A 27,186-nucleotide genomic window follows, 5' to 3' on the forward strand; every position below is an offset into this window, starting at 1 on the left:
TGAGAGAGTCATCTTACCTCTCAAGGTATCCTGACCTGCTGCACACCGAACTTCTGCATCCCCACCTACGCACCCAGCTCTTCTTTAAACTCCAAATCCAGCCCCTGGCCCTGTGCCAATCATCACCGTACTGTTACTCATAATTGCATCGAGTCTTGCATCCGCACCCTGTATTGCACATGCTGTATTCCATTAGGGCTGCGCTCTCGAACACGATTTGCTACATCCTGTCCTCCCGCACCGCGCTCTGCCTTGTGATACCCTTGCGTTATCCTAGAGACTATCCAACGCAAGTACTTAGATGCCATGGCCTGGTTGTACTCAACCTCTACGCCACTCAGAGTCAATGCCGGAATCTCGTTGCCTGCCTACTCAACTGAGTGATAATGCCCCGCAGTTTGGCCCGATTAGAATGCCTATTGCTGCTTTCGTCTGTTAACTGCCTGCTGCATTGTGCCAATTACTATATTTGCATATACTAAGGTTACTGAACCTGGGTTTAATATAAAGTGACCCACATCTGATTCATGCTTATTGCACGACTCTAAATGGTGCTTTTACTTACACAAGCTTGTTTGCACATTGCATTCTATAGTCATCTCTGAACGTTGAACTTAGGTGGACACTTACTGCTACAACCGCACCCACCTGCTTGCAAACTGCATTTTTTAGCTGTGCCTACCTGTCTGCACATTGCACCTTAGCCTTTACTACGTATCTTGAATCTAGGTGAACCCCTACTGCCACAATTGTACCTACCTGCCTGCATACTGCATTTTTGGCCCTACTATGAATCTTGAATTTAGGTGAACCCCTACTGTTACTATTGTACCTACCTGCTGCTCATGACATCTCTAGCCTATTGTTTTCCTATTGCAACCCCTATTGCTACAATTAGCTTGCAGCGCTAGTGTGTCCGTGCGCTCCCTACCTACCTCTGAATTGATGCATAGGAACTTCTTCACCTGCTATAGGTCGGGCGCTCCAGCGCGCTCTCTATTTGAAATTCCAGCTGCTCTAACACCACTATCATGCTCTTTAGGACCATCCACGCCATTTATTATTACATGATCTTACCTTTAGCCATCATCGCCCAGCTACCCGTTGTGGTAACACCTACACATCTCCAGCGAGCGCTCCTTCTTAACTTCCACCCCCTACTTCCCCAACCGCTCCTTCAGCCTTCTGAAAGTGCTATTGCACTCAACCTTCACCACCAGCTACTGTCCAGATTCGACCTTGCTATGGGTTGCCCCGGGACTACCCCCATTGAACACTACTACAGCAACAACTATACTAACCAGTACCTTAATGACCCTGCTCTATGGCTGAAACACTTGGCTAGGAAACCCACACCGAATCAACCTTGCTCCCTCTCGCTTAGAAACAAGAGACTAGACTCAAGATTCCATCTATTAAACACACACATAGCAACAACTCTAAATACACTATACCCAAACCACCCTGCCCACCTTCTCCTAGCATTAATCCTAAAACCACTACCCCAGCAGCTAAATCTCAACAGATCAAGGGCGCCATTATCAACGCCAGATCTCTTCCAGCCCATGCACTAGACATAGCAGACCTTATCACGTCCCAAGAACTTGACTTTATTGCAATATCCTAAACATGGATACATGCCGCATATGGACCTTCACTGTCCCTGGCCTTACCACCAGGCTACGGCATCACTTGATGCAATCGCAATACTGCCCAAATTAGAGGGGGCGGAGTTGCCTTCATTCATAAAAACTCTCTTTCGGTCTAAGAGTGGCTACCAAATCCAAACTTGAATCGGCTGAACTACTCTCAGTCAAATTACCACTAACGCCCAACCAAACTGCCACCCTCCACCTTATCTTGCAGACCTCCTGGTCCTGCACCTTCCTTCATGGCGAAATGTCCACCTTACTTCTCGATAAAACTAAAACCAACTCTCAAATTATCATCCTAAATGACCTCAATCTGGGACTCGGTGACCCTAAAGACTCCACTGCCTCTGATTTGGAGAAAGTACGAACTGACTTCGGCTTCACCATGCACATTCAAGAGCCTACCCATACGAAAGGGAGGACCCTTGACTGGTTGGCCAGCTCCAACTGCAATATTAATGTTCTCTCCAATACCCCTTGCTTATGTTCTGACCATCACATCATTACCTTTAATATTGAAGCAGCACCGGCCTCTCCTCCTTTGATAGCTCCAGCCCTCCCCACTAGAAATAAAAGGGACATAACCAAAGAGAAACTTCTCCCTCTGCTACTCCCATCTCTCAATGCAGCTACTTACTTCTGAACCGACCCTACAACCTTAGCAGACACAATCGCACCATGCTCACAGCCAAACTCAATCGCCCCTATCAAACTTAGGAAGTCTAAACCTCGTGCACATCTCAACTCTTGGTTTACACCTCAGTTAAGAGTGCTCTGCAAATCTAAACGCTGCGCTGAAAATCGCTGGAAAAGTCACCCTTCTGATGAGCATAAGGACGGCTTCATCCTTGCCTCCCTCACTTACAAAGATGCTATTATCACTGCAAAAAAGGAGTCTCTCAATAACCGTATCATGCAATCGGACTCGAACACGAAAGAACTTTTTAAGATCTTAAAAGAACTTGAATGTCCAGCCACCCCCCCGGACACCTGTACCAAAGACAGTAAATGGTGTGCCAACATTCAGTCCGCTCTACTGAATAAAATCCCCACTCTACAATCCAAAATCAAAGACAAACAAGACAGCCTGAAACAGGACAATTGTCCACCAACCCCGCTAAGGGTCGCTCCTCGAGCTTCTCTCAATATTAAACCTTTTGCCTTCTCTCCACTTACCATTGCTGAGGTGGAAGATATTATTAAGAGAATCAAACCATCCAACTGTCAAGGCGTTCCTTGCCCTGCTCCTATCATTAAGGATTCTGCCCATGACCTGGCCCCATTCATCACAGCCTTCATTAACTCATCCTTTAAAACAGGTACTGTTCCCGACAACCTCAAGGATGCATGGGTGATCCCACTGCTTAAAAAACCCAAGCATACCCACCAATTTCAGACCCATAACCACTGTCCCGTTCTTGCTTAAGATTTTAGACCGTGCGGCATACCTGCAGATCCAAGACTACTTGGAATCCAATAACCTCATGGGTCTACAGCAATCAGGATTCTGTCCCAGACATGGGACCGAAACAGCCTTGATAGACTTGAAAACTCAAATTGAGGTCTTGAAAGACAATGGGAAACTAGCCCTGCTACTACTCCTAGACCTTACTGCGGCATTTGATCACCAAATCCTTTGCCGACACCTTCATTCTGCTGCCTACTTCTCTGACTCAGCCGCAGCATGGATCAAATCCTTTCTGAGTAACAGATCCATGAGGGTCTTCTCAGTCTCTGCAGCCGCTGACCCCGCTCCGATTCACTGCGGCATCCCTCAAGGATCCTGCGTGTCACGTACACTCTATAAAGTTTTCACGAAACCTCTCTTTGATGTACTCGACTATCTGGGTATCGCCTACACTAACTATGCTGACAACACCCAGATACTCATTCCCATCACTGGCGATTACATGGCTGATACCAAGACCTTGAACGACGTCTATCTGGTCATACAGGCTCGGACGGCCCAACACGAATGATACCTTAACGACGACAAGACAGAGCTCCTCATCTTGGGCTCCTTGCAACATCTCAACAAACTAGATCCATCCTACCAGTCATTCATCATAGATGGAAATATCATTAAGGTCTCTGAAGACACAAAAACATTAGGTTTCTATCTTGACGCCACTCTGCCACTGTCATGACAAACAAATGCAGTTCGATCAGCCTCTGCTTACACCTGTAAACTTATTGCAGCTTGTAGACCTTTTCTGACTACGCTAGCATCACCCTAGCCAGAACGCTCATCATGTCAAAAATTGACTATTGTAGTGCCCTCTACCTGGGGACTAGTCAAGGGAACTTGAATAAACTACAAATCACCCAGAACAACGCCATCAGGGCAGCGCTAAACATTCCCAGAAACCACCACATTTCTGAAGCCAGAACTAATCTACACTGGTTACCTGTGAAGCAGAGAATCTCACTGAAAACACTTGCCCTCACTCACAAATGCCTGGCGAACAAGGCCCCCCCTACCTCTGCAACCGACTCTCCCTCCACACCTCCACCCAACCTCAAAGAACCGCCCAGACCCACTGCCTATCGATTCCAAGGTTCAAACTTCAAAAAGCTGGGGGCGTGAGCTTCCCTGTCCTAGCATCTAAGCTGTGGAACACTCTCCCTGCTATCGTCATATCCGAGGACTCATTCAACACCTTCAAGTCGAAAACAAAATCATGGCTCCTTGTTCAGAACTGAGACATTCCGCTATTGCTCCATGCACTTCAGTTCGCAGTCGCCTGCTCTTGCCCCCGACTCCTTGTTAATTTTAATTTTATGGCATATTCTACTAGCCGAACTTTGTTAATACTATGACCTTCGTCTATTCTCCCTGTTATGCTCTGATCCCTGCTCATTTTAAATGTCTGCCTTTATATCTCATCACTTCAACTACTGCTGTAAATACTTGTATGTAACTATGTATGTAAATAATTTCAAGTTCTGCATACTTGTATGTAACTATGTATGTAAATAATTTCAGGTTTTGCGCCCCGATGCCCCGGGCATGATGGTGCGCAGTACAAATAAACAAAAGACAAATACAAATACAATTTTTACCTAAAACTCACCCATCATCACTAAATTATATAGCACAATAAAATTAAATAATAGGGAATGGGTTACTTAGTTTGACCAGGATTGTCAAAATGAAAAAAAGTCAATTGGTAAAGGGGTTAAGGATACAGAAGAGGCTCTCAAAATGGTCCCTATATTGTTCCTATATTGCAGTCTTATTATAAACATTTGATTGCATCAAATAAATATAGGTGGGATTAATGAATTGGGGGTGGGTGGAGACCTTTAAACTGCGATTCGGGACAGTACTTCAGGAGAATAGTAAATTAGGACACCCAAGACAGAAAATGAAACCAGTATTAACAAGGACTCCTGGCTAGAACTGTGGGGGATTTCCATCTGGCAAGGGTGTAGAAGCCCTGGCTTTTTTGATGGTTATTAATTAACAAAATGATGCAGGTGCGTTCCTCACACATCTCCCTTTCAGAAGCTCCACGCCAAAAGGACAGTATATACCTGTGCCCTGCTGCATCAGTCCCCTGATCTGCAGCGCCTGCTCTCCCAGTGGCACAAAGCAGGTTCAGAGGTCAAATGTGCCCTTTTGACAGCTCCATCAACAGCCAAGTCACTTCAGAGCAGCAGATGCATTTAAAGTCTTTACCTCTGCTCCAGAAACCCCATATGTATGAGTATTACTATCCTGGTGGCAGCTGTAAACTTCAAATAGAAGCCATACCAAAGTTAGGGTATGGTGGATGGCATTTCATTATAATTGTTAGGGCCACATCAATCTGGTATCATAAGTGTGTCAACACTGTGGGTCCAACTCAGCTGTGGACAGGCTGTGCGTATTCCTCCCAGCGGTCTCTGCTGCTACCAGCAGGGCGGTAGCCCTTGGGGTTGCCTCTCTTTGACCTATCATGAGGTACAGTAAAACCTCTATCCAGAGAAACAGCCCCTTAGCAGGAAGCTGCCCTGGGAACAGGATTCAAAGGGTCTTTGATGCTCTGGACAAGGGAAGGGGGCAAGGTTATTGTAGACTAAGGAAACTCCACACAGCTGGGAAAAGATTTCAACATCTTGTTTCTCTCTGCCTCAAAGGTCACAGCTCATCATGGGAGGGCTTGAAATGCAGGTGGTCTGAAGACTTATTGGTCCCACCGGTCCAAATGAGTGTCATCTTCAGAGTCCTCCTGATGCTTGGAAGGAGGATGTCACACAGCAACAGTTACACAGAAGGTCTCTCTGGTTGTCTTGAAGAGGCTGTGGGCATCTCTCCTCCTCTTCCTTCAATTCCAGTGGTCAGCTTGATTTCAGTCCCAGGATCCAGGCCTCAAGTGCAAGAACCCAGCCAATCAGCACACATACACCATTCAAACTCTGTCCTTTTAGCCAGCCCCCAGTTTGGAATTGATTCCAGGTAGGAACAGCAGAATGCAAATGACAGCGGAGTTCTTCACAAAGGGATTCCGCCGAAGACAAGCCAGGACCTCCCCCACGAGGCATGGCAGAAGGACAAGAAAGGTCAAGCCATCTTGAATTGGCAAAAAAAGAACACCCTGAACCTTTTGGGTCAATTGTGACCCTCCTGTGCACTACTGTGGATTTAAGTACAGCCTCAAGTAGAAATTTCACAAAAGTAGGTAGGATAAAACCACTGCCACCAGCCATTTAGATTAGCCTGTCACTGTAACCAGAAGTTACAGGAGCAGTGAGAAAGGGGATACAGTGTAACCCCTCTGCACTCCACATAAGATCGGGTGTGCTGAGCTCACAATATAAAAGATAGGAAGGGTATTAAATATCCTCTTGCCCTTGGGACCATGTCTCACAGGAAACTTCCACACATCCAGCGAATAGTGCTGGGGGACTTGCATGTGAAGGGGATTTCACATAAAAATGAAAATCTATCCAACAAGAACTTTGTGCTTTTGACTTGCGTTTCCCCCCCGATTCACTACCCAGACTGCCGCATCTTACTATCTTTGCATACTCTTTGTTCTTTGCTCAAGGGTGGGTTTTGTGAAGTGATTTCCTTGTTATTCTGGCAGATAAGTGTTTTTAATGAAAGTGTATATATATTTTTTTTAAACCTTGGACATTCCATTCATTTATGACTGCTATACTTTGCTGTTTGGGTTGCTAATGGGTCACATTCACACCCCTCTTGAGTATAGCCTTCCCACGTTACCACAAAAGGCGAAGGATGTATAATTGATTAAATTTGCCAGTTTTACCTTTCTGGTTGCGTTCACTTTTGTTTTATAGAATTGTGTGGACTGCGTAGGCGCTTTAGCCACTATTCATCCTTGTACTATACGTCAATTCGTCAGAGGAACACTTTGCAAAACCTTATAAGCAGAATCACTTGTTTAAACTAACAGAAAAAGAATGAGCTACCACCCTACTGGAGAGAGGAAGAAAGCAGAATGTATATTGGCATTGACAAAAGCCCAAATAGCAATAGTGATGGATGTTTCCAGGAATAGATAAACTTCTAATGTATTGGTTTAAAGCTAAGATGGTAAACTGGGTCCCTTCCCTGACTAATTTGTTTAGGGCTACCATAAATTACAAAAAGCAATGCCAGCTCCCTGGACAGGGGCAGAAATTGTGCCCATTTATATGAATGTGGGCCCATCTTTACCACATAATAGCTGTCCTATTCATCCCATGTGTAGTCTCGGCAAAATGGTATGGTTGAGCCCACCTGGAAACAGGAGGCAGAAAGTAAAGGTGTCAGCTCATCAAGCAGGATTCTAGACGCGATTGGGGGCTGAAGATCAGATAGAAGATGAAATACCCGATCCACAATTCCTGCGCTCACTGAATCCCGCTTTCTCATCTGACAGAACTTAATTTTCAGCAACACATCTCACAAGATACCCTAAAGAGGGCATTCCTGTACACTTTGCCAAGGCGATCATTTTGATATTTGCTGGGGAGTTTTAGAAGACGCAGAATTCACCCGCTCCTTACCTCCAAACCAACGTATTACAACCTATTGAGGAGGAAGGAGTGGTCACATGCATTGAATGCCGCCGGCAGATCCAGCAGGACCAATGCTCCGACACTGCTGCCATCCACCTCGTCTCTCAGTCTGTTATAACGGCGCTAATGTGTTTTGCTCTTTGTCCTGGTCAAAAGACCATTTGTGCTGGATCTAAGATGTTGGTTTGTTGAATAAATCTTTAGATCTGTTCCACTAATCTTTTGAATTGCTTTACAAGAAAACAAATCTGCAAAATTTGTATTTGCTCATATCCTCTGCGTTTAGAGACTGCTTTTTCGGCAACAGGTGGACTACAGCGGTCTTCCAGGAATCTGTTACATGATCAGTACTCAGAGATGCATAATACAGACACAGAATTTCCTTACTGAAAAAAGGACAGCATAGATTTCTTTGTTCATTTTGGGAGGAAACATTTTTAATGGGAAACCTCTTCCTGTAGCCAATGCAAATAATGTATGCAGACTAGAAAGACTTAGTGGCTCAAAGGATTTGAAAAATCAATCTGCCGTTCCAGTTGTGAAAGCAGTGATCTATTGTTTGTAAATAACTACTTGCCATCTCTTGACCGTGCTAGTGTAGATCGGATTTTGCATTCATCTCCACTTGCATTCTTCTCCACAAATAAACCAGCAAGGTTGTCCACCAGTGCTTGCAATGGACTTGGAGACCAGCTTCTTCCAGCTCTTAACCGCTTCTTCTGCTCCCCTTCCCCAAGTTCAAAACAGTTCCCCAAAGGTCTTAAGATTGCCAGTCTCCAGTTCAAGGCAATATAGTTCCACACAATCCTCGGGGTTCCCTTCCCAAAGTTTCAAGCAACAGTTCAAAAGACTCACTGGTGTAGGCGTAGTTATCAGGCCACACGGTCCACCCATCACAGGTCACGCAACCAGGATTCCCTGACTTGTTAGTTCACACAGGTTCTTCTGAGCTGTCCCCTGTGTACAGAGTCAGATTCACTTAGTCTCTTTTCACTGTCCTTTTGGCGTTCGTTGTATCCGAATTGCACTTGTTCATTGCATACACTTAGGGTGGTCATATTTCATGGCCCCACCTTTTTGTGGTACTCTTTCACACTTGCACTCTTTTCCTCGTGTTGCTTTCAAATGGGCACTTTCCTTTTCCCTGTTAATCACTATTTTCTTCGTCCATACAGTTTTATCCAATTCAGGATGCAATATACTTAATGTTGAGTTTTTACCCAGTTTGGTATTTCACTGTGCATAGTTCGGCTTGCTTTCAAGTTTTCGGTATTCAACATGCACGATTTAAGTTGTTTTCAAGTTTCTTATTGTTCCGTATTCAATATGTATATGCGCAGCTTGTTTTCAAGTTTCCTTATTATTCGGTATTCAACACGCATGATTTAACTAGTTTTCAAAGTTTCTTATAGTTTGGTATTCAATATAAATAAATGCAGCCTGCTAGGAGCGCCCCGCCTTCCAAGTGGCTCTCCCCGATCCCAGCGTTCCTTTTCTGCGGCCTTCGTCTGCTTCTTTGCTTCCCAGACGGCAGGCGAGCCTCTGCGCGGCTTCGCTTGCACGTCAGACATTGTCAGGCACACACAAGCAACTCTGCTGCCTCTGGGCAGACGCAGACAGCGTCCTCTCTCCTCACTCACCGCTTTAGCTGCTTGTTTCCCCAATATGGAGGCTCCCACACCTGGGATGTCAGTCGACATCCTGGCTCTGTTCCTCAGGTCCCACCACGGCTGCCTCTTCGTGGTCCGGGTCCCCTGCTGGTCTTCTCCACACAGGCCTCCCTGTTGCTCTCCATACTGCTTTCTGTCCATTTATACACCTGCAACCACTTGACAGGTTGCAGGTGTGCAGTCTCAATTGGGCTTGCGTGACCACAATTACAGGGACATGCCTGACCCTCATAGTACTCTACATGCATCTTCTTTGCGCCAGTACTAGAGTGGTGAAATGGGTGTTTGGTGTTCACTACTCTTAGTCGCCTCTTCCTCGTCCCAGTACTGTCAGGGATGAAAGGTGGGAAAATGAGGGGAGCCGACTTACAGTAGCCTACAAAGGCTGGGGAAGGGTTAGACTCATCTTTAATAAGAAAAGGGAGATGCCATGTCTCTCCTGTGGGTATCCCATTCCCAATACCCTCCACCCAGGTAATGTTCCTTCGCTTCTCCACTCCCAGGGTCGGGTTCTAAGAGCGATGGCCTTTCATTGGCTACCTGAGAAGAGGATCCAAGGGGAGTAGGTGCGAGGATACCCTTGGTTTCTCACAAACCTCACATGCAATTTTAAAATATTCCTTTCATGGAAGGTCATGCGCACCAACCGCTTCTCTTTACAAAGTTATCCTGGAATAAGGCTAACTGCTTGAATATACCCAATTGGAGTGGATGAAAAAAGGAAATCCCTTTGAAGATTTGATGGATCACTGAAAGGAGGGAACCCCGCATCCTCTGCAGAAAGCGGCTAGGTACTTGGAGGTGCCCGCAGATCAGAGGCCTGCCCCCCTGGTGCGTAGCCTGTGGAAACAGAACAGGAAGAGCCGGTGGTGCTCCGAGAAAATGGAAAGCGGAAAGAGAAGACGCTGGGAAGAACAACCCTTGGCAGGCAAGGTCCAAATGCCTGTGGGCGCATGGGGAGAGGGAGACCAGGGTGTGAGTGCAGTGGAGTACTCTAATGAAAATTTTCGATGGGGGGTGACATCTAAAGGAAAGGGGTCCCTGCAAAATGAGTGGGACAAAACGGTGTGCCATGAAAGCAGCGCAGAAATGGAAGGCCTCACTTCTTCCAGACAAAGTAGCTTGGCTCCAAAAGGTGTGGAGTATTTCATGAATGGAGATTACTTACTTGGCTCATGATGACCTGGGTACCTTTATGGAGGAGTAGCGGGTCTTCATGGAGCAGAACTCAGGAGCCGGAATCACTGCTGTTGCCAAACAGCCTTGCCTCTTTCCCAATAATTTTATTTAATAGCAAACAGAAGGGATACAGCTGGACTGAGGTGGAGGATGGAGTGCAGAACAGAGAGGCACAGAAAAGCCACCATTGAGATGTGAGGGTGCTGGATGGTTTGTTGTTTGTGTTTTTTCAGGCGTAAGTCTGGGTCACTCAACGGAGGGGGAGGGGTCTATAGGTGGGGGCTGGAGGAGGGAGAGTATAAGAAAGTAGTAGGAGGAGGGAAAGGGAGGAGAAGGGGTAGGTAAAAGCAATGAAAAAACGTAGGGGAATCAAATACAACGAGTGAGAATTAGAGAGAGAAGAAGTAGCAAGGACAGAATTGGTAGACCAAAGACAATGCAGGAAATCGAAGAATGGTGAATGGGAAAGTATGGGGGAGGGGTTAAAAGTGGGGAAAGAGGGGAAACAGCCATGCAGACTGAGATCAGAAGGGGGAGGGGTGAAGTATAGGGTAGAGTGAACTATGGGGGGGGCAAGATCAGGAAGACGAGAGAACAGTTTAGGTTCTGGCTCCCAATTTGTAGACAAAGCTTCAGGAGATACGAGTCCATAAAGCCTGCAGGTTTTGAGATCTGTACTGTGTTTGTTATATGTTGGATTATGAGGGAACAGGGAAGTGAAGGTGTTACATTCTCTCTCTTTGATTAGCATAACTTGTGAAGCAATGTACAGAGAAGGGAGCAGAAGTATTCATTTTTTCTATTTTTGTTATACAGGTCTTCATTTCTCCTTATTGTACTATTTTTGTGATGTTCATGGTTCAAAGAAGAAGCTTATTACAAATTAAATTGGAATTTATTTTTTAGTTAAAAAGATTACATCAAAACCAAAAACATCTATCCATTCAAACTTATAGCAAGCCACACAAGAAACCTACAAAAGGGATATGGAATAATACATGTAACATCTCTAGAAACGCCCCCCCTCTCCTCAATCGGATCACAAATTTATAGTTGTTTTTTGCACTTATGAGATCGTTTCTTAGAAGCTGGCCCGTTCTATAGGTATTGGATGCAGTCTTCCTCTCTAAATTGCCACTTTCTAGTTTCTCAACATGTCTCTTTGCCACTACCACCCACTTTTCCACAGGTCATTCATTACCGTTAAGCTATATAGGTTTCCACTCAGCTGTGAGTCATCCCTGGACGTTAGATATCGTCTGCAATTTTGGTAGAAATTAGTTAACTCGTAATACATGTATACCGGACCCTGTAAAAAGAAAAGAAAATGCATCTAATTACATGCTGAAAGAGAACCAAGGCAAGATTAATAATGAAGAGTTAAAATAAACCACTTGATGAATCACAGACACAAAAGCATTCAACATAAGATGTGTTACCAGATCATAGAAAGCAAGAACACACATATTAATTTCATCTAATTATTTCCTACATCGAAGTCGAAATGGTGATAGAGAAGCGCCTATCGCCATCTCACCAAAACACTTCTTGGAGAGCGTTGATTGACGATATAAGTAATAAAGCTGTGAACAGGTCAATCAAGCCAACAAATCTTCCTTTTTGGGATTCCTTAGGAGTACACAAGCCAATTTCAGTATTTCTCTGCACTGGCGTGCTGTATCTTCTCCTCAGTGAAGGGCGAGGAGGAGTCTTTCTACTGAGACACAACTTGATTTAAAGACTTAGAGAGACTGGTACTATTGCTCCAATTTGACCACTGAATATTGGTTAAAAGTAGGTTTAATAGCAAGGCGAAATAAGGGATTCTGGTAGCCAGGCTATGGATGTTGCAATATAAAAGTGGCTATAAAAATGGCTCAATGTATACATATACACATTTTTTATTTTGTGTATTTAATGCGTTACAGTTCATAGAACTTTTCACATTGATATCATTCATCATTTAAAATTATCTAAACATACACTTGTAATATAAAATGCCCCAATATTGTGGAGTCGGGTGGTATCGGCACCTACTGTGAACCGTAAACAGAAAGAGGATTCAACTTGGGAACCCTCCCGTCCCCTGCACACTTTCAAATGTTTGGATTAATCCAATACAGTTGTTTAAACTGCGTTAAATGCATTGTATATACATTTGTTTCAAACACATATGGTCAGACACAGGAGTGTGAGATAAAAAAATATATATATCTTTATAGTCAAGCTGTATTATTTTCAGCAAAAATTATAATTCAGACAGGGATTATTTACAGTGCATAGAAACAGAAATGGTATCAATAGATGAAGCTCAAATTGAAGAAAAATGGAGTCCAAATTGATTAGCGACGCGTTTCGAGGAAGTTCTCCTCTTCTTCATAAGGCCACACTTGGACTCTTAATGTAAAAGGAAAGCATAAATTCAGAAAAGAAAATTTTGTAAGCACAATGCATAGACTGTTCATGTCATATTAAATGTATACAATTAAAGAATAAATGGCATTAATTATATTTGGAACATTAATCTGTCCCTAAAAAATAGGGAATTGAAACAATGTAACATGTCCTAATATGCATTGTAATTCATGCAACATCATAAGATCAACTAGGTTGCCCCTGCTCGAGAGAGGGACTGAAGGTCTACTAAAGCATCACTTCCTGCAAAATTAACTGTATAGCGTCCATCATATTGTAATTTAGTAGAGTAATACCTCTAATGGGACCTATCACGTGGATGGTGAAACATAAGCTAAAGAAAATTAAATATGTAGGTAAAAAAATACAGATAGTTCTTAGGCTATATCAATCTAATATGGAAGAAATACAAAAAACGTTACCTCTGTGAGTAGAAAGTGCCGGAAACAGAGAACCGGACGGAGCGGTGAAGATAGATAGACAGTCTTCGTACATCAGTTAGTTCCTTAAAACATGGCTAATTCCCAAAAAGATACCAGAAATCTAAAGAAAACAAAGCCTGATCAATGCCAAGCTCAATGTTCAAACGTAACAGTCATAGGTGTGAAATAAATAAAATCGAATAACAAACCTAACCAAAATATGGAGGGCGGAGAATAATCAATAGAACGGCCCACATAAGGATGTAGAACTTAAGTATCCCGCCGTTACTACAGAGGTGCCTCAGTATGTGGGAATTCTGTCATACGAATAGCCAAGCTGAACAGGAATGAAGTCCTGATTAGTATAATATACCTAGCAATCTGATATGGAGTAATAGAAACATAACATGGTGTTTAATCAAGGCAAAAAATGTAAAGAATTACCGTGGTAAGAAATGTGCAAATGGCACAATTCTTAAAGCTGATGTGCAACTGATGTCAAGATTGTGTGGCCGGTCAACAGCTGAAGAATCCGGCAGTAATAGGTTAGAGTATCAACTAAAGAAAGTGTAAGGAAAACAGAAAAAAAGAATCATGAGACTAAGGAACTATTTCCCTGGTCCCTAGATAGACAAATGCACATGCATTCACGCTTACCTGGAGCATAGGGGGACAATCCTGAACAGAGTCTGTTCAGCCGAGTGGCTTGTTGTTCACAAACCATGGAGACTACATGTGACCATGGAGATAAATAGAGGACTGAAGTAATAGATGAAGAAGAAGGACTAAGAAGTAAATGGGCCGCAAGATCGGCCATCTTGGAACGAATTTATATTGTAATAGAGGTGTAGATCTCTAGGCATTCAATGACAAGAAGTAACTTAAATCGGGAAGCGTAAAGGTGCGTAACTAGATTAATTGAAAGGAAAAAAATTTATACAGTACAGAAACCTATTGTGCGATGTAAATCGGACATTACAAATACTAGTCCGCACATCGTAGAACGGGGAAAGGAAAGTTGAGAAAAATAGTGTACCATGTGAAATAGAGTCGAAATTGACAATGACAAAGGGTCTTAAATCGAACGAAACGCTCGGATCTTAAAAGGGAAAAAAAAGAGCACGGGAAAAATGAATATAATGTTCAGATTATCTGGCTAAGGTCATTTAATGACCGCGTGTAACCTCTCAGTCTAAAATGGGTGCATCACATGGATTCACATTATGCAGGAAGAGGGAAAAAAACCTTAAATCTCTCTCTCATTACATGGACAACATAGTGCAATATGACAATCTCAATGGGGTAAATACATTTATTTTACAAAAGATCAAAATTAAATATGATAAGTATAACAGAATGACAAAAAATGAAAATTAAGAATAAGAACAATTTTAACACTGTGTTTACAGGCAATTATTTTTATGGCAACCATCTACTGGTCTCAACAAAGTAGTGCCTTAGATCACAGTCAGACACAGGAATAGCAATGTGACTCTCAATTTTATGTTGAAGATCAATCATTCCTTATTGCCAAATTCAAATCACAGAAAACAGTTCAATGTGAAATCTTCATTTAGACCCCAGGGCTGTAAAGAGCTTAACTTATCAATCCAATAAGCTTCTCTTTGTAGTAAGAGTGACTGATAGTCACCTCCTCTTGTAGGTCGTTTAACAACTTCTAGCACCTGGTATTTTAGTTGGGCAATTGTATGTTTTTGCATGTTGAAATGGCGGGCTACCGGTGAGTATTGGTTATTACATCTTATGTTCGACTTGTGTTCAGACAGTCTTGATTTAACAGGTCTTTTGGTCTGTCCTACATACACTTTGCCACAAGGGCACTTCAACATATATATGACACCTGATGTCAGACACGTAGAGTAGTCTCTTAATTTGATTTTTTGACCATTCCTGGGGTGAGTCACTACATTACCTTTGATTGTGTTATTACAGTGTATACACCCTAAACAGGGGAAGGTGCCTAGTTTTTTGGTAGCTAGGAAAAGTTGTTTCTCCTTTGGTACTCTTTCAGCTTTTACCAGCTTGTCTCTTATATTTTTACCCCTTTTAAAACACATCATTGGTGGTGTAGGGAACAATTCCAATAGAGTTTGATCATTATGGAGAATATTCCAATGTTTCTTTATACTTTTTGTGATCTGAAAACTCTGTCTTGAGAATTTTGATATGTATAAAAGTGGGGTATCTTTAACCTCAGATTTAGGTTTCAGTAAATCTGTACGAGGGATCTCTGAAGCTCTGTCTTTGGCAATTTCCAAAATTTCTGGTGGATAGCCTCTGTTCTGAAATTTACCAACAAGATTTGTGCATTCCTTATCTAGAACTTCTGGGTCAGAAATTATTCTTTTCAGGCGTAATATTTGACTATATGGTAGACTTTGGAGCATCGCCCTCGGGTGGAAGCTGGAATAGTGAAGCAGATTGTTTACATCAGTCGGTTTGTGGTATATAGACGTAGCAATCTTATTGTTAACAATGCTTAAGTTAACGTCAAGAAAATGTAAATAAGGGTTACCAATCTCAATAGTAAATTTGATCCTAGGATGCACTAAATTAAGGTATTCAAAAAACTGGTCCAAGTCATCTCGTGTGCCACACCAAATGCAGAAAATGTCATCAATAAACCTCTTCCAGGTTAAAATGTATGCTGCCCATGTGGGGTGTTCCAGTACATGCTGACTTTCGAACTGAAACATAAAAGTATTAGCGTACACGGGCGCCATCGATGATCCCATCGAGGTACCCGATGTTTGTAAAAAGTATTTGCCCTGATGTCTAAAATAGCTATTGTAGAGGATTAAGTTTAGTAGCTCCAGAATGAATTGAGGATTACCTTTCACACCTGAATTGTTAAGTAACAACCATTCAACAGAATCTATACCTTCACTATGGGGTATTGAGGTATATAAGCTACATACATCAAGGCTGAATAGTATGCAGTCTTCACTGATAGCTGAAAAGTCTTTAAGTCCATTAAGAAAGTCTGTTGTATCCTTTAGGTATGTGGATGATGCCTGTATAAGCGGTTGTAGTAATCTGTCAATGTAGACTGCCAGTGGGTCGAAGATACTTTCTGTCCCAGCAACAATCGGTCTGAGGGGTGGATTTTGTTTATCTTTGTGAATCTTAGGGAGCCCATAAAAGACTGGTGTAATCGGATGGGAATTGGTGAGATATTGATGTGTTTTATCATTAATCCATTCGTTTTCTTTGGCTTTTAACAGAGTATTGTTAATCAGTTCTCTGATTTCTGGTAGCGGGTCCCTATCTAGTATGGCATAGGTGTCTGTATCGCTAAGGAGTTCAATGCATCTTTTGACATAGAAGGATGTATCCATGATTACGATTGCTCCCCCTTTGTCAGCCGGTTTAATCGTAATGTCTTCACTTTTCGCCAATTCATCAACTAGATCTAGTTGGCGGTTTTTGATATTAATGGGTGTTTTTCTTCTATAGTCAATTCTGCTTAAATCTTGTAGGACACTCTTCTCAAATAAATTCAAAATTGAATTTTGTACCTGTGGGTCAAATGTACTCTTGGGACGTATTACCAGTAAGTCACTTTCTGGTAGTCTAGACTCCTTTTCAGGTTGCGAGTCAAAGAAAATTCTAAGTCTTAATTTTCGCATCAATCTGTGTAGACAGATTTTTTCTTGAAATAATGAAGTATTGCACGTAGGAACAAACGATAATCCTTTGTTCAAAATGTTAAGTTGTTCTATTGAAAGAATCTTGCTGGAAATATTCACCACTAGATTATTGTCCTTTATTTGTTTCTCTTTTTTGTTTGTGGCTTTCTTCCCTCTCCGGGTCTTTCTCTTATGCCTAAAAAAGCCCCCGTTGATGTATTAGGTTCAGCGTCTTTATTAATTGGAGATGTGGACACCCCTGGTCTATTGGTGTCTTCTGTTTGTTCACGTTCCCTAGTATGGTCTGTGGAAGGCCTCTGGATGGGTTCACCAACACTGCTGTCGCTACTGTTACCTGAGTTTGCGGAGTTAGAGTTATGTTGGTTATTACGATTAAAATTTCGCTGTCGGTAATATTCTTGCCAATTGTATACTATATCATTGAGATAGTCAAAGGTATCTCTTTTAAATTTTCTCAATTTCCTCTGTTCAATTTCAGTCTTATAGTTTGCCAATTTCAGGTTGATATCCTCTAGTATCTCAGAGAGGTCTTTTGCCGATTTAAATTTAGATATTTGGTCTTGGAGAGTTTTAATTTCCGAATCAATAGTTACAAGGGATTTTGACAGCTCCTCAATAGTTAGTAGTATAAGGTCCAAAGAACACTTATTCAAGATCTGGTCCCATTTTTGTACAAATATCTTATTTTCACTGCAAAGTGTTGGTCTTAGGTAAACCCTCAGACCTCTGGGAATTTTCTTAGCTTTATAATATTCCACTAATGTGCTAGCATGTAATTTTTGGGAGATCTCACGTCTAATGAGTTTTTCTAGTTTCTGAATAGTTTTTTCGGGGTTGTCTTCACTTTGTAAAGTTTTTTCAGTATCTTTGATGAGACCTAAGATACGGGTTGCTTCTTCTGCACTGAAAGCTAGTGTTGTGGCGTGCTTGTCGGTTAGCTCATTTAACCTTGAGAAGGACATTCTAAAGTCAAGTAGTTAGTTGAGTTAAATGTGGGTGCACCCTATGGTTTGTGCCACACTAGATGACTAGTGAACAAAATAGCGAAGGGTTTAGATAGACGTGCACACCTATGGTAAGTAAGATTAGTAAAGAGATTCGAGGATTCGAGGATTATGTTGTATAAACTTTTTAGGTGCGGGGGGGGAAACTGAGGTCATGGCACAAGACCACCTACTGTGAACCCCCCAAAATCATGGCAAACCATAAATTCACAGGCCAGAAATAAATTAAGGGGTTGATCAGTATTAAAGAACACGGGCAGAAGGATTTGCACTAGCCTCCTTCACCTGTTGCTTGGCAAACTTGGCAGAAGGCACATGGCAAAGCAATGATTGCTGTGTTTTGTACCCCAATAATAATCTGTGGTTGCACATGTTTAATAAACATGACATTGGTGTTATGCGTTTTATAAATGGAGCAATTGTCTTACTGTGAAAACCAAAACACAGAACAACAAAAATGCTTGAGCCAATGCTTAACTACTTCGAATGAATCTGGAAAACATTATATATTCTCCCCTGGGAAAGGCCACTCAGCCAATCAGGTGCCTGGAACAGTGGCGAGAACACACAATCCCTGCCTGCTTTCCCAGCCACCCACGGCACTTCCCCAGGTCGCACCATTCAAGGCCATGTCCGCCCTCCTGGCTGGGCATGAAAGCCATATTTTCTAGGGACGTCTGTGCCACTATCGAAGGGCCAATTAGGCTTGTATCATTGCAAATGCTGTAATGCATATTGTGTTGGTGTGTTGCAGTCAGTTATTTGGATCGGCTATGTGATTCTGTTGGGCATTCTGGAATATGGCCATAAACCGTGTGTGCCACTGAGTCGCCCAAAACATTACATTGCTTACTTCTTTGTGGTCCTACTCTGGATGTATGAGATTCAGATAAACTGTAACCCTGTAAAAACCTAGATTGTTCTCGGTGGACAGGCCCACACTGCTGATTTTTCCAAGTTGTGGCCCATTGACCTTAACTGACCCAAAGCCCAGTAACCAAAACCAAGAACCTTGGAGGGATCTTTGAGGAATAACTCTTCTTCCCTCAGTGTAGCTCAATGACTCTGAGCAGCTGTCACTACTCGCTGAAGATAAGGTATTGCAGATTTCTTAAATAAAACAAATGATCTTGGAAAAAAACAAAATATTATCGTACTTGGAGTTTTTAAAAAAACAGGTTTGTTTTCATTTGGTCCTCTCTGGACATGAACCATAAAAAATCAAATAGTCCAGGTACTGGTTCTATCCAAACAGGATTATTGCAACAGTCTTCCTAGGGTTCCAGAAGAAAGATTGCACATCTTCAGGCCATTCAGAATTGGGCAGCACAGGTGGTCATTGCTCTTAGGAAACAGGAGCAGGTCCCCGGTGCACAAACATCTACACAGATTAGTGATACCATTTCAATAGACTTTGTACTTCTGTGTCACTAAAAGTGCTGTATGAATACCAGGAAATAACCTCTAGGCCTTTCCCTCAAAACACACTCCACAAAAGGACTCCAACATCCGAAACGGCAAACTGATTGTCAACAGAAGCCTAAAGGTCGAAATGATTTAGGAAGAGAACGCTAGCAGGGGCTGGACACGGCCTGTGGAGTGCCCTCCCACCCGAATTAAGACATCAAGCCAAACACCTGAAATTCAGGCAAGCTCGAAAAACTCTTCTCTTCAGGAATTGTACCTGCAAGCCCCCATGTCCTACCAATCTTTATCCTCTATGGTAAGAGGGTCTTCTGTTCTGCGAGTAGGCTCGAAAACTATCAGTGATGTGAAAGTTAAACCTTCATTAATGTTTAACAAGTTGCTTAGTTGAGTGTCCCAGATACTCATTACAATGTACCAGAAAGGGCTATGGTGTAGGGGACCCTAGGTTATTATTCAAGTGATACAAGGAATGGATGCCCCTTTGGGAGGTTTTTCCTACAGGAGGTGCTTTTTGGGTGGCCCGCAGGTTGGGGAGGCTGTGTATACTGTGGTAACTCCCGTCAGTGGGTCCCCATGGTCTTCCTACATGTGCCTGTCAGTGTTTTACAATCAAAAGGTGAGCAAAATAACACTGGCAAACAGTGGTGTCACACTGCTGATGTTGTGCAACTTAGAGTGTCCAAGTGGCTTCTGATTTGAAAATAAAATGGAACATCAAGGCCTCCAGTAGTAACGCCTTCAGCAGGCCATAGGTTGTTCAGATTCATTGTGGCCCAAATTAGGGATCTAGCATTGCCCCCCAACAATGGGTCAACCAACTGTTCCCAGATATCCCCTCAAGAAACACTGTCCCCGGAATATTAAGCTCCATGAACTTTTGGAGTACTACCGATCACCCACCGGGAGAATTTCATGATGCGATTCATTCTTCAAGACCTGGTAAGACTGCTGGCCTGCATGGGGCAAGAATTGGCTGGTTTATTGCAAATCCAGATTAGTAGGTTGTTTCTATTTCGGTAGGCACTGCCACCTCCACTTTAAGGAGGATCCAGCTTCATGGGGACACAATATGGTAGTCCCAATTTATAAGAAATTCTCCACTTTCTTCTACGCGATCATAGCCACAGCAGTGTTTGCCCCCATCTCTGTAGGTCTTGCTTATGGGAACGTCCTTCAATTAGGGCTACGTCTTTCTCATTTGCCAACTAGAGACCATCATTAAAGCAGTGCTCCGATAAACTCTCGATGATCCCTGCCACATCAACAGGGAATCAATGCTTCTCCAACTACATTGGATCCTTTAAGTCAGACGATCACCTTTAAAGGTTAGCAATCTAGTCCATTGTACAGTCTATGGGATTGGGCCTTCCTTCTATCTTTGGCAGCATAGAATGAGGATTCCGACTAAACTGTGGCATAGTGGTTGTTATAGACTTATTTTGATAGAATAAACAAACATATCTGAAGGTGGTTGCCCTACCTCAAACAAACTAAAACTCAGGCATCAGAAGTCTGTGTGGTCCAAAGCAAAAGTTCACCATCCTAGTCCAAACTCTTATTCTATGCCTACCACTTAAACACAAACACAAATATAGGGAAAAATGTTTAAAATAAAAAGAGAAACCAAATGAAACTAAGAAAAAAAAATGTTCTTTCTACAAACCAGGAGAATGACTCCCTTCTTCTGGAAATGAGTCTCTCAAGCTCAGGAAATATTACAAGGTTCACAAACAAAGGAGAGTTTTCCAAGTTCATAACAAAAAAGAAACATAGTTCCACAATCTCATGGCAGGGCTAGGATAATGACTCCCTTCTTCTATCATGCTCCCCAGTTCAACTTCTTTAACAAATCTTGTAGTTCCCTACAAGGGTTTCTTCCACTCTTTACTTTCTTCAACTTATCCCCACTAGAACGATGAAGGGGCTCCCCGAGTCCTCCTTTACTCTACAGTACCATGCTCTTGTGGAACGCCTCACAACATGCTTAGCTAATTTCCCTTCTTCTACTACTACTTCTGCTGCTTTTGAACTCTCAGTCTCAAACTTTCCCAGCCCCCTCCAGTTACGTTCTCTTGGGGAATGCTTCATCGGTTTCACCAGGGGCACAGGGTTTGTTCTTCCACCTTCTACTTCTGCCTCTCTTCGTAGTTCTGCATGTCTTCATGGCCAGGCGGGCTCAGTGCAAGTTCCAGACCAGATGGTCCACCCATGACAGGTCACACCACCACCAGTTTCTTGTGCTCCCCAAACATTGGCCTACGCGGCTCCATAGTAGGCAGCCTCAGCACAGTTCTCAGACCGCACGGTACACCCACGATAGCTCACACTACCACCTCTACTTCATGTCACTGGCTCCCAGCCGATTCAAAAGACGCAGTCCGGGCGTCCAGCTGTTCGTATCTGCTACACTAGAGGGCTGCCTCGCTACAGTTTCCTGAAGCCTAGCTTCAACCACGCCAGATTCTTGCCAGAGTCCTCGCTCGCCGGGTTCTCCCTCTGGATTTAGAACAAAGTCTCTCTTTGCTGTTTGGTTTAAATAGCACAGATTGCCCCAGCACAACGACAGTGCAATTGACAACAACTGGTCGAGCACTCTTCTTACTTGATTGTAACATGCTCTTTTTCGCCCCAGTCCTTTCAATCTTTAATATAGTAGTAGGCTGTCCTACTTGGCGGTTCTTTCTAGTACTGTTAAAAGAATGGCTACAAGGAGAAAACCCGTCTAGCTTAGGCTAACCTCACCGGGAATACAGACGTAGAAGAATGGACATGACAACAATACAGATTGGCACTTTCAGAAGAACTCTTCTCAGATCTTATAGGCTTCAGGGTCTCAAGGGTGAAAGGCGACCGGCGTTCCATCATGGGATGACAATCCTTACTCACAGAAAAATTTGGTTTTATCACTGACCTGTTGGGTAGAGGGTTATTGAGGCATTGCCGCAGACGTATGTCCTTGTCTCCAGGAAGTGAGAACCCAGTCTTTTCATTTGATGCACTCGAATACATGAAGAACATGAGCGTACATTTCTATAGTTGGGGGACAGATACACATACATACTGTCATTGCTTTTATTATTTTTGCCATTAGCCAAATGCAGTAACGCCGAAACCGCAAGGCATAAGAGATCCTGAGCAAAGCTTGCAGTTGCTTAAACGCGAATAACCCTATGGAACCGCAGGAGCACCTATGGGACCCGACAGAACCAAGTGTGACTAACCTATGAAAATGTAGTATAGCATGGACACTGTCGAAACCTAGGAAAATTACAGCAGGCCACAGGCCTCTGAGCAAGAGACGAGCTGAGCAGATTCAGGCTGGACAGAGAGCAAGATGTGCGAGACAGGACCCACAGCCAAGGTCAAGAGATACGGATGACATTCCAATCCCCAGGCGACAAACGGGCCAGCTGCAGAAAATACGAATAAATCTTCATAATTCAGACCTGCAGAGCTCAAATTTGTGGTCTCTGAACTAGTGATGTGGCCGAAACAGACAATGGACAGTGATCGGCGGTGGGAAAGGAAAGCTGGTCCCAGGCAGTCAGACACAGGTTGCAACAATTATGCAAAAGTATGCAACAAGTGTTGTGCCGGACAGGAGAACATTCTCATAAGGCAAAGGTGGTGTACACAAGTTACAATACAGACACATAATCGTTCTCATCACCTTAAAAAGATACACAATGCACTGAGAACCATCTCGGGTCCCAGGCCTGGGGACATCAGCTCTAGCCAATCACAGTTTAGTACTCTAGTGGTCGGTAGCAATGGGCAATAACCAATGGAAAGTCCACAACACTGCAACAATGTTATAGTAAGTGAATTGGGGAAGGAACAGGCCAGCCAATTGACATGCAAGGGCCAATAACATCTATAGTGTCATGTATAGGTTATAGAGTGCTCAGTGCCCAATCACTTGGCCCAATAGGTTTTCTGGAGAAGGACCCGGGCTGTGACGAAGTGCTGATGCCATTTGGGAGTAAAACCGGCCTATGATCCGAAGAAGAGCGAGATGTGCATGAATATTCTCTGTTCCTGTGCTGATCCCTGTTGGTTTTGTCTGTAATAAACCACAGTTTGAACTTGACTGAGTCCTCTGAGGAGGGTGTTGGGGCCTCCAAGTGCAAGATTTTCCAGTATCCCTTCAGGCATACCTGGGAGTTTCCCCAAAAAGTTCTATGCCATGAACAGAACAAAGCACAAAAAGGGGGAAAACTATACGCAGATTAGTCATGAGCCCTAAAGCAAAGTGACGGCCTTGCCATCCTGAACAAGGACCAGCAACTAGCTCATAGCGTGCCTCTGCGTGGCGAGAACTAAAACCTAGCCCAGCCAATAACGGATTGTGCAAAATCAGGATGAAAGCCATGAAGACTATCACACATTGACTGATAACTAATTTATTTATACCGTGCCATAGCCTGCAGGCATCAGGGCGCACTGATCAACTCTGAACATGCTATATGAATCTAGAGGATCTTGTAAGCAGCATTCATGTTTTATGTCAAGAGCAATAATGTCTTCACTTTGCGTCTTAAAATAAAATAGATTTTCATTAAGGAGATCAAACAGCAAATATTTATATCTCCAATGCCTAGTTAAGAAACTAAGGAGATATTGATGACACAGCACTAAAATGACTGGTTAAATTACAATTTTCGTATTGCAGCAAAACCTTTGTTATCTGGCACCATGGGGATGTCAAGGGTGGCAGATAACACAATGGGCCTCATTATGACCATGCCGGTCCGGAAAAAAACGTGGCGGTAAATCCGCCACCGCCGTTGTTACCGGACCGGCTGATTCCGAGTAATGCAGGCGGGGGGTGTCACTCCTGCCAGGTCTGACCTGGCGGGAGTAACGCCACCCGCCTGCAGGCGGAAATGGAAACACTGGCTCCGTCATATACGGAACCAGTGTTTCCATTGTCCCCATCCCCATGGAGTCCTATGGGACTCCATGGAAATGGGGATTTACGGAACTCAGCCACCAGAATTACCAGGACACCGGGGTTGTAATGCCCCAGTGATTCCGGCAATCACGGAGGCGGAATGGTATTTCGGGTCCGGCTGCAGCCTGCCGGTTTTTCCGGCACAGTTTCTGCCGGACTCATAAGGAGGCCCAATGTTATGGGTAACAATGTCAGATTTACGGAAAGCAGAGAACCATGAAAGAGCAAACATTCTGGATAACAAAGCAACCTGGACACCTGCTCAGCTTCCGTGACACCATCATCTAAAATCCAAACATACCTTAATCTTATGGTGGCGATATATGGCAGTGGCGTCCTATGCATCATAATTCCTACATGCACGTATATCTTCACGCTTCAGTGTAAGGAAATGGCTGGGTTGAATAAACGTATAGCACACAGACTATCAGCAGATATAATTAAGGACATTAAGAAACTAATTATCTTACATAACAATATAATTATTAACTGGAGTGTCCTTTGGATCGTCGAACAATATTCATTGGTACAGAAAAGAGCCCTCACGAAAATAAACATCAGGAGACAGAGGTCATAGCAGGGCTTAGAAGAGAAGAACGTTCTAGAAGCCTTCAGCAGGTCCACCAATGGGGAACAGAAAGTTAAGATGTGGGGTAACAGGAATACGTAAAACCCAAACACTCTGCTACCTAGAAGTGAATGGGAAACTTACATTTAAAGGTTCAGACACCCACTTCCGCCCCCCCCCAAACTCCTGTGAACTTGAAGTGCTTCAAAGAAACTGCCTTCATGGTTGGCACTTGACAGAACAACAGTAACATAAATACATTTCGCAGGGCTCAAAATGAGCCCTGCTGCTAGCCATGTTGGCGAGTAAGAAATGGTGTAGAACCGAGGCAGCGAATGACGTATGCTTAGCATACAACATGAAGTGTTTCCCCTGAACCTGGCAACCACCACAAGTCCAATACACAGAACTCTATCGCCAGAAAACAGAGGATTTCTGATCAAGATACTACAAAACATATCATCCTCCATTACCCAAGCCTGAAAAAAGAAGGCAGAGTCAGCGCTCAATCTCTAGAAGTGAGGCACAGTGGAGCATCTTCTTGCGGAGTTTATTAGAACTGGTCACCCTGCTTGCCCCAAGAAATCGTACTCTCATTATATGGGAAAATGAATACCCTAAGCCCTAAAACAGTCGTATAAGAATTGACCCTATACAAGCAACTGCACTGCTAGCTGAGATAATTGCAGAGATCCACATTGCAATTAGTTTTTTGAAAGCGGTTTTTATTAATATTGTCGGATGTACAAAATGAGCAGTTGAAAAATGCAGACACTGAACAAAAAGAAAACCTCAAGACGAAACTCCCAAACATGCCCTTTGGTGGCTGCGGATTCCGAATGTGCCAATTTAACGGGCACTTGGGTTAAATTAGGGAGCGATTTCTGGTGCATAATGAATTAGTTTGAAAACCTTTGGATCCGCAACAGTCAGCCGCAGTCCACAGTAATCACCATGAAAGAATTCTAAAAAGGAGGATAGAAAATGTGTTACAGAAAACAGAAGCACCTTAAAATGGCCAAAATTGACAGGCATTCCTAACTCTAGCCTGGAGTTGTCCAACTATGGGCCTCGAGAACGGTGATCCTGACAGGGTTTCAGTATATCCCTCACTAACATTCATGAGGAAGAATGTGGATACATCTAGAATCACTGTATGCAAATTTATCTCATGAATATTAATGAGGGGAATCCTGAAAAACAAACAGGAAACCGGCCCTCGAGACATGGAGTTGAACAACCCTGCTCTAGCCTATACTCAAGGAGCCATCAAATGGTGCTTTTGTTCAGAGCAGTGAGCTTCGAGGGTTTGGTGTTTTAAGCCTCCTCGTTTTGGTTACTCTTATACAGTGGTATTCAAACTTTCTTATGCCGAGCCCCCTTGAGTAAACATGTTGTTGCCGAGCCGCCCTTGAGTAAACATACTGCTGAAGGGCCCCCCAGATGTCATTTCTGCTTCTATTTCCTATTAAAATCACTGTACTCCCTTTTAGAAGTGTACCAGCCCACCTCCAACCCCTCCTGACACCCTTCGCGTCCTCTCAGGGGCGGCAGCCACACAGTTTGAAGACCACTGCTCAAATGGATTTCCAGGGTGCAACGGGTGTGCTGCGGAACCCGTGCAAGGAAACGTGAAATCAGATCCTCCACTGTTAGTGCAGAAACGATACACACACCCTTTATGAGCAAAGAGGAGAGGGAGAGGAGCTACACCACTCAAAGAGCTTCCCGAGTTCTGGGGATACTTGGGGTTGCCCCGTGGGTGTTGTACCTGGATGTACAAAAACAAAGCCCTGTGGGTACAATAGTAAAGGTAAAAATGCCTCCACCTAGAGGTTAAGTTAGAGCAAACTTCATGGCACCACTAAGAAGTAAATAGGATACTTTGCAAACAGGCCAAACACAACAAGTCAGACACACATTAGCTGTCATTCATAAATAGGACATGTACACAGAGGGGTTAGAAACCCCATAAGAGGATATTTTCTGTATTTCTAATCTCTCAAATAAGGGGCACCCAAGGTGCTAAATCCTACCTTTTTCAGTATAGTAGTGAACAAAATGATGGCAAAACATTAAAATTAACAGATACATAAATATAACCTTTAAATGCCATAAATAGCCTAACGGCATGAATATTAATGCAGCCTCTCTCAATAGAGATATACATATAATTGTGTTTGCCAGTAAAATATCTAAGGCAGTGACCCT

General features: G+C 43.3%; 1 protein-coding gene across 2 annotated transcripts in view; it reads right to left on the minus strand.

Annotated features, from left to right (window-relative positions):
- The window catches only part of TMEM30B (transmembrane protein 30B), a 270,478-nt gene that overhangs the window by 152,925 nt on the left and 90,367 nt on the right, over positions 1–27,186 (minus strand). For both annotated transcript variants that reach the window (XM_069622706.1, XM_069622707.1), the window contains exon 4: positions 11,715–11,822. In XM_069622706.1, the coding sequence (XP_069478807.1) occupies positions 11,715–11,822 (108 nt within the window). The remainder of the gene's footprint in view (positions 1–11,714; positions 11,823–27,186) is intronic.

Source organism: Ambystoma mexicanum, chromosome 11, assembly GCF_040938575.1.
Source record: "Ambystoma mexicanum isolate Mex_15411 chromosome 11, UKY_AmexF1_1, whole genome shotgun sequence".
NCBI lineage: Eukaryota > Metazoa > Chordata > Amphibia > Caudata > Ambystomatidae > Ambystoma > Ambystoma mexicanum.